The sequence below is a fragment of the Lipotes vexillifer genome, unplaced genomic scaffold (genome assembly GCF_000442215.2).
Source record: "Lipotes vexillifer unplaced genomic scaffold, Lipotes_vexillifer_v1.1 scaffold442, whole genome shotgun sequence".
Taxonomy (NCBI): domain Eukaryota; kingdom Metazoa; phylum Chordata; class Mammalia; order Artiodactyla; family Lipotidae; genus Lipotes; species Lipotes vexillifer.
This window is the reverse complement of record NW_006790311.1, coordinates 1,621,959-1,631,002: the sequence shown is the minus strand read 5'-3', so window position 1 is coordinate 1,631,002 and position 9,044 is coordinate 1,621,959. Positions and strand designations below refer to the sequence as shown.

Here is a 9,044-nt window from a genome sequence, read left to right as displayed (position 1 = left end):
GGGCTGTGCATTCCTGGAGCACATTACTTGGGCTTCACTGATAATACCTCTCCACCCACCTCAGCGGTGACTTCCACCGTAAAGCTAGCTCTCCAAGAGTCCCTGGTGCAGATTCTGCAGCCACAGCGCCGTGTGGACATGCTCCGGGATATCATGGATGCCCAGCGTCATCAGCGCCCTTACGTGGTCACCTTCTGTGGCGTGAATGGCGTGGGGAAGTCTACTAACCTTGCCAAGGTCGGTGCAGTTCCGCAGCCCGTCTCTGACATCATTTCTTCACTCTGCATTTCCTGGTACCTCTGGGTCTAGGTGACAGTTTTCTTTGCCTCTTTTGCAGATTTCCTTCTGGCTGTTAGAGAATGGCTTCAGTGTCCTCATTGCTGCCTGTGATACATTCCGTGCTGGGGCTGTGGAGCAGCTGCGGACACACACCCGACGTTTGCGCGCCCTGCACCCCCCCGAGAATCACGGTGGCCGCGCCATGGTGCAGTTGTTTGAGAAGGGCTACGGCAAGGATGCTGCTGGCATCGCCATGGAAGCCATTGCCTTTGGTACAGTGCACAGAAAGCTGGGGGGCTTCTCTGGGCCCCTTTTCTCCTTGGGTTCTCTTGGAACTTGCAGAGGACCAGGGTTACCCTACCACCAACTTTCTGCGCAGTAACAGGTCAGATTAGTGACATGCCGTGCTCTGCTTTGGGGTAACAAGTGTAGTTGCAGGCAAACCTAGTATATTTGTTTATCTCTATTTGGTCACCTTTACCTACCGCCATCCTTTTCCTAAATATGCTTGATGGCTGACTATGGGAATTTTTTCTTACACTACCTTGTAACCTAAGGAAATAAACAGGTAGACTTCTAATATGGCCAGTTTGGGACTTCCTGAGAGGAAAGCTGGAAACGTGACAGCCCAGGAGTTTTGACTTGACCACTTTTTTTTTCTCTAGCACGTAACCAAGGCTTTGATGTGGTGCTGGTGGACACAGCTGGCCGCATGCAGGACAATGCCCCTCTGATGACTGCCCTGGCCAAGCTCATTACTGTCAACACACCCGACTTGGTGCTGTTTGTGGGGGAGGCCTTAGTAGGCAATGAGGCCGTGGACCAGCTGGTGAGGGCTAGGGCTTGGTTCTCTTTCCAACCTCAGCTTTGGCCACTTTAGGTGCATCTTATACTTAACGTCATGTTCCTCCTTTCCAGGTCAAGTTCAACAGGGCCTTGGCTGACCATTCTATGGCCCAGACGCCTCGGCTCATTGATGGCATTGTCCTTACCAAATTTGATACCATCGATGACAAGGTAAATATGGACGACACAGGGCAGAGTGGGACTGGGAGAGGGGAATGGCCATCCTTCACAAGGGAGCAGAGGCTCTAAGGGCACACTGGCTCCAAAGCCTCCTGTTGCTTAGGGGGTGAAAAGGAGTGGCCTGGAGTTGACTGGGTATCCCCTTTCTCTGCTTCAGGTGGGAGCTGCTATTTCTATGACCTACATCACAAGCAAACCCATCGTCTTTGTGGGCACCGGCCAGACCTACTGTGACCTACGCAGTCTCAACGCCAAGGCCGTGGTGGCTGCCCTCATGAAGGCTTAATGTGGCTCTTGGCCAATACCAAATCACCGCTTCCCCCCAAAGCCCCCATCCCTGTATCAAGAATGTGCTTTAGAGTACGTGAGCAACTTGCCTTCAGTGTAGTTCAAAGGCAGAGTGAGGGGAGCTCCAGGCGAGGGCTTGCAGCCCCTCCTAACCCCACTCCCTGTTCAGCCCAGCCTCCCTCTGCAAGGAGGGCCTAATCATGTTACAGTCAGTCACTGCCCATTACCCGCCCCCAGCCCCATGCTCCTCCCCCTTCCTACTCACACAGGCATCCCTTCACTCTGCCTACAGACTCGGTCTCATTACAGCTTTGACCAATGGTTAGAAGATCCAGCACCAGAGCTTTGCTAGTTAAGTGTGGTCATGGGGACGTCCGAGCATCATCCCCAGCTCCATTAGATAAAGAGCTTCCAGAGCCAGCTCTGGGTCTTGAGTGGCACCTCCCCCTAGGATATACACAGCTTTCAGGTCCCTGGGGCCAGGACGACACCCCCACACTGTGGCAGTGTATGGCCTGTTCTTAATTGCTGCTGATTCCAGGATGACCCCTGGCCCCGTTTCCCCAAAGCATCAGCTAGGCCACAGTGATGTGTTAGAGATGAGCGAAAGAGGAGTCGCTGCTTCCCTCAGAGATGAAGGGAGCCGAGCTGCAGTGCTGCACTGGGCTTCTCGGCCTCCAAGATCTCCTCCCACTTCCAGAATCCAGACATACCTTTGCATGTTCCCCTTCCCGGGAGAAAACCAGCTGTCAGAAGGGGAGACACACTGCCCCCTCCCCCTCTTCCCCTGGGCTGGATCCTGGCGTTTCCTCATCCTCTACAGTGCCTGGTAGACAAGCGCTACGTTGAATACAGACCTTGTTAAGACCTGTCCTGTAGCTTGGGGTTACAGATGTGCTATTAGTGCAATAAGGTGACGGCTGTCTGCCCAGAGAAATACATAATTTATATAAGAAAATAAATTTCATAAATAAATTGCCTTTTAGGTCTTGGAGTTATTTTACAGGAGGATTCAAAACTAAAATCCTACATCACACTAACTGTAGTTCTAGGATTTATGGTAAGAAGGGAAACAGGAATTGATAATGCTGAGGAATCAGGGAGAAATAAGTAGTTGGCCCAAGAATGAGATCACCTTCCCCCAAGGTGAAAGAAGAGAACTTCTAAAATTTAAATTCGGCTTGTATCTTTGCAGGTTAGGAGTTTTCTAAAGTGACTCAAAGTAGAGCTGGGGCCCTGGGAAGTAAATGAACAAGCTTTTAATACAGCTCAATTATGTAAAAGACTGTACACTGTAAAAGATCTAGAAAACTAGAGCTTCAAGCCATGTTTTAAAAAAGCCATTAAGCTTAATTGAAAAACCAAGTATAGAGTACAAAACTGCAACAAGGGCCGCGGCGATCCCGTGGCATCTAAATCCCGAGTCCTTCACGCAGAGCTGTGGCCACGGTCGGTAGAGATGTCCCGTGGATCTGCTGTGTGGACACAGGCCTGTCCAGCCTGGGGGTGGGGCAGGGCGACCTCCGGGTCCCTTGTCACTTGGGTATTGAACTGGAACAGGCCGCAGAGGATCAGGAAGCAGCCGGCACGGCACGAAGGGGTGAAAGCTGCGACACCCGCCCGCTAACCCCGGCCTTCAACCTCTGCGTTCTGGTACTTCCTAGGAGCTGTTTTGGGTTCTTGTGAGTTTACTTGTTAAACACTGTCCACGGTAGGCCCTTACAGCTTGGTCTAATGGTGGTGATTCCTCTAGCCCTCTCATGTACTACGGTCTGTGGAGAGAGACAAAGGGAGAGAGTTAAGTGAAGTTTCACAAAACAGGTTTACACATCTAAAGCTGCAGAATTTTAAGTCAAGCTTAACCCTTCAGAAGACAAGACACAAGATACTAGGAAACTTGTAACAGACTTGGTGGGAAAATACAGACTCTCACAGGTAGGAGAGGTTCTCCAAGGTCTTAACTAAGTTCCGGGAAAGCATTTTCTGCTGACAAACTGACAAATAGTAGAACAGGAAACAGTATACCTCTCATTTCACTGTGTGCTGTCGATGAGCCATTTAGCTGGCCTTCTCTTACCATCCCTGCTAAACAGAACATACACCAGTATCAGATATTTGGCTGAAAAGCTAAAACTATTAATAATAGAAAAGCAACCAACTAAAGGGAGACGAAAGTACATGGTCTGACTAAGAAGGATGACATTATTTAGGAATGCACACATTAGGCAGGACAGTAAACCAGTTAGTCTTCACACTGTTGTATTAAACAAAAGGGAAGCAGTGAGATCCCTGAGTACACGGACATTACTTGTGAAAAAAGCAAGTGTGCTTGCTGTCCCTAACTAGTCCAGAAGGCCAAGTTTAGGTAAAAAAAACTACTCCAGCTGGGGTCAGGAAGCAGCGTGCAAGGAGGCAAATTCAACCAGGTACAAGAGTGAAAAGTAGACACGCCCACGGTATAAAAGGGCTTTAGAGCTCTGCCATCCCACTGGCCACATGTGCTGTTTAGGTTTAAATTCAATTAAAAATTCTGTTCCTCAGGGAACTCCCTGGTGGTCCAGTGGTTAGGACTCCAAGCTTCCACTGCAGGGGCCTGGGTTCAATCCCTGGGTGGGGGACTAAGATCCCGCAAGCCGAGTGGTGCGGCCAGGAGAAAAAAAAAAAAAAAAAAATTCTGTTCCTCAGTCACACTAACCACACTTCAAATGCTCAATGGTCACATGCGGCTTGTGGATACAGTACTGGACAGAGAAGATTACAGAATATTTCTATCATTGCAGAAAATTCTATTGGACAGCACTGGGATAGATAATGTATAGGAAGAGGTTTAAATCTGAACACACGGGAGGAAAGAATAGCAATCAGAAACATGGCCAATTAGAATATAAACAAAAGACAGCACCCGAACACACAAATTGGTATTCCTCTCTTGGAAAGCACATTAGCAATATTTATCAACCACTAAAATGTTCATGCCCTTTGACTTAGTAATTATACTGAGAACCCATCCTACTGGCAAAAGGAAAAACTGTACCATTCATTACAACAGTGCTTACAATAGAAAAAACTAGATACTGCCTAACATAGGGGAATAATTAGGTAACTGTGACATCCACACTGGATTATAACACAGTCATTAAAAACACTGGTTATGGGCATTTTTTACAGAACCAGAACAAAAAATCTTAAAATTTGTATGGAGACACAAAAGACCCCAAATAGCCAAAGCAGTCTTGAGGGAAAAAAAAAAGAGCTGGAGGAATCAGACTCCCTGACTTCAGACTACACTACAAAGCTACGGTAATCAAGACAATATGGTATTGGCGCAAAAACAGAAATATAGATCAATGGAACAGGATAGAAAGCCCAGAGATAAACCCACGCACCTATGGTTAACTAGTCTATGACAACGGAGGCAAGGATATACAGTGGAGAAAAGACAGTCTCTTCAATAAGTGGTGCTGGGAAACCTGGACAGCTACATGTAAAAGAATGAAATTAGAACACTCCCTAATACCATACACAAAAATAAACTCAAAATGGATTAGAGACCTAAATGTAAGACCGGACACTATGAAACTCTTAGAGGAAAACATAGGAAGAACACTCTTTGACATAAATCACAGCAAGATATTTTTTGATTCAGCTCCTAGAGTAATGGAAATAAAAACAAAAATAAATGGGACCTAATGAAACTTAAAAGCTTTTGCAGAGCAAAGGAAACTACGAACAAGACGGAAAGACAACCCTCAGAATGAGAGAAAATATTTGCACGTGCATCAACAGACAAAGGATTAATCTCCAAAATATATAAACAGCTCATGCAGCTCAATATTAAAAAAACAAACAACCCAATCCAAATATGGGCAGAAGACCTAAATAGACATTTCTCCAAAGAAGACATACAGATAGCCAAGAAGCACATGAAAAGCTGCTCAACATCACTAATCATCAGGGAAATGCAAATCAAAACTACAATGAGGTATCACCTCACACCAGTTAGAATGGGCATCATCAGAAAATCTACAAACGACAAATGCTGGAGAGGGTGTGGAGAAAAGGGAACCCTCTTGCACTGTTGGTGAGAATGTAAATTGATACAGCCACTCCGGAGAACAGTATGGAAGTTCCTTAAAAAACTAAAAATAGAATTACCATATGACCCAGCAATCCCACTACTGGGCATATATGCAGAGAAAACCGTAATTCAAAAAGACACATGCACCCCAATGTTCACTGCAGCACTATTTACAATAGCCAGGTCATGGAAGCAACCTAAATGCCCATCGACAGACGAATGGATAAAGAAGATGTGGTACATATATACAATGGAGTATTACTCAGCCATAAAAAGGAGTGAAATTGGGTCATTTGTAGAGACGTGGATGGGTCTAGAGACTGTCATACAGAGTGAAGTAAGTCAGAAAGAGAAAAACAAATATCATATATTAACACATGTATGTGGAACCTAGAAAAACGGTCCAGATGAACCAGTTTTCAGGGCAGAAACAGACACAAAGATGTAGAGAACAAACGTATGGACACCAAGGGGGGAAAGCCGCGGGGGGTGGTGGTGGGATGAATTGGGAGATTGGGATTGACACATCTACACTAATATGTATAAAATAGATAACTAACAAGAACCTGCTGTATAAAAAATAAATAAAATAAAATTCAAAATAAATAAATAAAAGGTTACATTTTAAATTTTAAAAAAAAGCGTCCATATGAAAAAAAAAATCTAAAAAAAAATACTGGTTATGAAGACTGCAGCCATGTGGGAAAATGTATGATGTATCACTGAATAAAAAAAAGGACCAGGGGGCTTCCCTGGTGGCGCAGTGGTTAAGAATCCGCCTGCCAATGCAGGGGACATGGGTTCGAGCCCTGGTCCGGGAAGACCCCACACGCCGCGAGCAACTAAGCCCATGCACCACAACTATTGAGCCTGTGCTCTAGAGCCCACGAGCCACAACTACTGAAGCCCACGTTCCTAGAGCCCATGCTCTGCAACAAGAGAAGCCACCACAATGAGAAGCCCACGCACTGCAATGAAGAGTAGCCCCTGCTCGCCACAACTGGAGAAAGCCCACGCGCAGCAACAAAGACCCAATGCAGCCAAAAATAAGTTAATTAATTAAAAAAAAAAAGTACCAGGAGTGTATGTGTACTTTGTTTATAGCCATGAAGAAATGCACAAGGAAAACTTACCTGAAATATACCAAAGTAACTGCTTCTGTTACAGTAAAGAATTATAAAAGAATTATTTTCTTTTCCCCATTACTTGGTTTTTCTGAAAGAAATGTACCCGGATCCTAGAGAATCTTTTGAACCCAAGTAATTCTCACTATGCAAAAGCGAGTACACAGCACAATGCCAGGCACACAGCAAGAGGTCAGGGTTAAAAAAAGAAAACATCAGCAAAAGACCTCGGACCTCTCATCGGTATTTATCTATAGAGAATCAAAACATAACCACGGATGGAAGGTAAGCTTGACCTGTCTCAAAACAAAAAAGTGTTTTTAACCTAAAACTGCTCTGCTAGATTTTAGATCACAAACTTAGCTGACCATTCTAATAAAGCCCCTGGCCACACTGAAAATCTTTGATTTTTAACAATTCACAATACCTTAATGAGTGATAACTTTGAGAAGAGCTGCTCTGTTAGGAAGCCCACGCAGCTAATGAAAGAGTCTGTGCTGCTCCACAATACTTCTCATGGTTTTTGTCAAGAAAAGACACAGTGTAAGAGGAACAGCTGTCCAGAAGGATGTTGTTCTTTTCCACCCTAGCATCTTCCCTGGGTGGAATATCTCAGAAGGCAGATCAAAAGAAATAAGTAGAGCTTGGCTATGTACTCCTTGCCCAGTGGAAAAGCCTACTGAGAGTCCTATGTGTGGGCAAACAGCAGAAGAATCTGGAACACTGCAGGACAGCAGAAAACATATCCGCAAGAAAGAATAGCAAACTGTTTTCACAAAAGAGATAAACCAGAAGATCTGTCTTTTTAAGGGTTTTTAAAAAAAGTCTTCTGGCAAAAGGGTAGACCTAGTTTTCAGTGTTCAGTTATGGTGATGCCTTTTACAGACCTTGTTCCATCAAAACACAGCCATGGACAATAAGAGCCTGTGGAATTTCTCATCACAGGAGAATTCCACTTGAAGCAATCTGATTCAGAAGAGAAACCTGGGAATGATTATTGGGTATAAGACAATTAAATCAATCTATTAATCTACTAATAGATTAATAAATTGATTAATTAATAGATCAATTTAATCTACTAAATTACCTGTACCTTAACAGGCTCCCTAACATGTATTCAGATTGACAATGAAAATGAATACTGGCACATGACTTTTCAAGAACATATCCTACAGACAGCAGGAAGGTTCCTTTGGAACTGTGTGGTGAGTCAGAATGGCCACACCCTGAGGCCCGGCTTTATTCAAACTGAGATTTTAAAAAGCAATCTCCAATTTAGCTATACCAAAAGGTTTTGCATTTTGTAGATTAACCGAGAACTTGCCTGGAGCCATTAATAAACTGAACCTTTTATCCCCATTTGGCTTTCCTGTTAGAACCTGGAGATAAAATGTCAAGTGAGTGGTACCCCTAACCTCTGACTTTAATTCCACCATAACAGTTTCCAAATAGCATTTTCAAAGTGTGTTTTTTATTTGTCTGTTTATAAAGACAACGCATAATCATAGAAAATGCTAACATAGCAACAAAATATTTTAAAAAACACATTAAATCCTACTGCATAGAGATAACCACAGTTAATTTAGTAAACTTCATTCCAGATATTTCTCATACAAGCACACAAACAAAAATAGACTATATCTACAATTTTGTATGCCAGGGACTGACCACGGTGGCATTTTACGACCGTTTTTTTTTTTTTTTGTCACTCACAGTATTATATCTCTGACATTATTTTGGCCAGTAAAAGCATTTTTTCTTTCATGGCTTCATATGTATTTCATCAATTAATAAATGGTGTATTTATAGAATCCCCCATTTTCTGGAACATTTTAGATTGCTTCCAATTTTTGCCATTTATCTACAACACTGATTACAGCCCTACACTTGTATCTTTGTGCAACTGTGTAGTATAATTGTACAAGTATCCCGTGATCTCCTTAGGAGAAACTTCTCCTAAGATAAATTGTATCAAGTGGGATTTCTGGGTCAAAGGTTTTAAACTTCTGAACATATTCCAAATTTCCCCTTCAGAAAAGTTGTACTAACTTTACCTTCTCACCAATACTACATGAATGTATTCCTTTCCTCACGGCCTTAGCCGAAAGGGAGTTATCATTCTTCTCTATTTTGAAATCTAAATTCTAATTGCATTTCACTGATTAATCTGAAGGCTAGCCGCCATCTCCCTTCATAATCTGGTTAGGATTATATTCCTCACCTTGGTGATGACTTTACCCACCACAAAC

The 9,044-nt window shown here is 43.7% G+C and overlaps 2 protein-coding genes across 4 annotated transcripts in view; one reads left to right on the top strand and one right to left on the bottom strand.

Annotated features, from left to right (window-relative positions):
- SRPRA (SRP receptor subunit alpha) overlaps nucleotides 1-2,587 on the top strand; it is a 6,243-nt gene extending 3,656 nt beyond the window's left edge. The window contains exons 9-13 of one of the 2 annotated variants that reach the window (XM_007463619.1): nucleotides 65-237; nucleotides 338-551; nucleotides 945-1,108; nucleotides 1,198-1,296; nucleotides 1,463-2,587. In XM_007463619.1, coding sequence (XP_007463681.1) covers nucleotides 65-237; nucleotides 338-551; nucleotides 945-1,108; nucleotides 1,198-1,296; nucleotides 1,463-1,591 — 779 coding nt within the window. In that variant the 3' untranslated portion in view covers nucleotides 1,592-2,587. The remainder of the gene's footprint in view (nucleotides 1-64; nucleotides 238-337; nucleotides 552-944; nucleotides 1,109-1,197; nucleotides 1,297-1,462) is intronic. The other variant, XM_007463618.1, reaches the window with a different exon arrangement.
- Nucleotides 2,519-9,044, bottom strand: part of SIRAL1 (SIR2 antiphage like 1) — a 47,221-nt gene continuing 40,695 nt past the window's right edge. Inside the window, exons 7-8 of one of the 2 annotated variants that reach the window (XM_007463620.1) lie at nucleotides 3,619-3,678; nucleotides 2,519-3,365 (exon numbers count right to left, since the gene is read on the bottom strand). In XM_007463620.1, the coding sequence (XP_007463682.1) occupies nucleotides 3,352-3,365; nucleotides 3,619-3,678 (74 nt within the window). In that variant the 3' untranslated portion in view covers nucleotides 2,519-3,351. The remainder of the gene's footprint in view (nucleotides 3,366-3,618; nucleotides 3,679-9,044) is intronic. The other variant, XM_007463621.1, reaches the window with a different exon arrangement.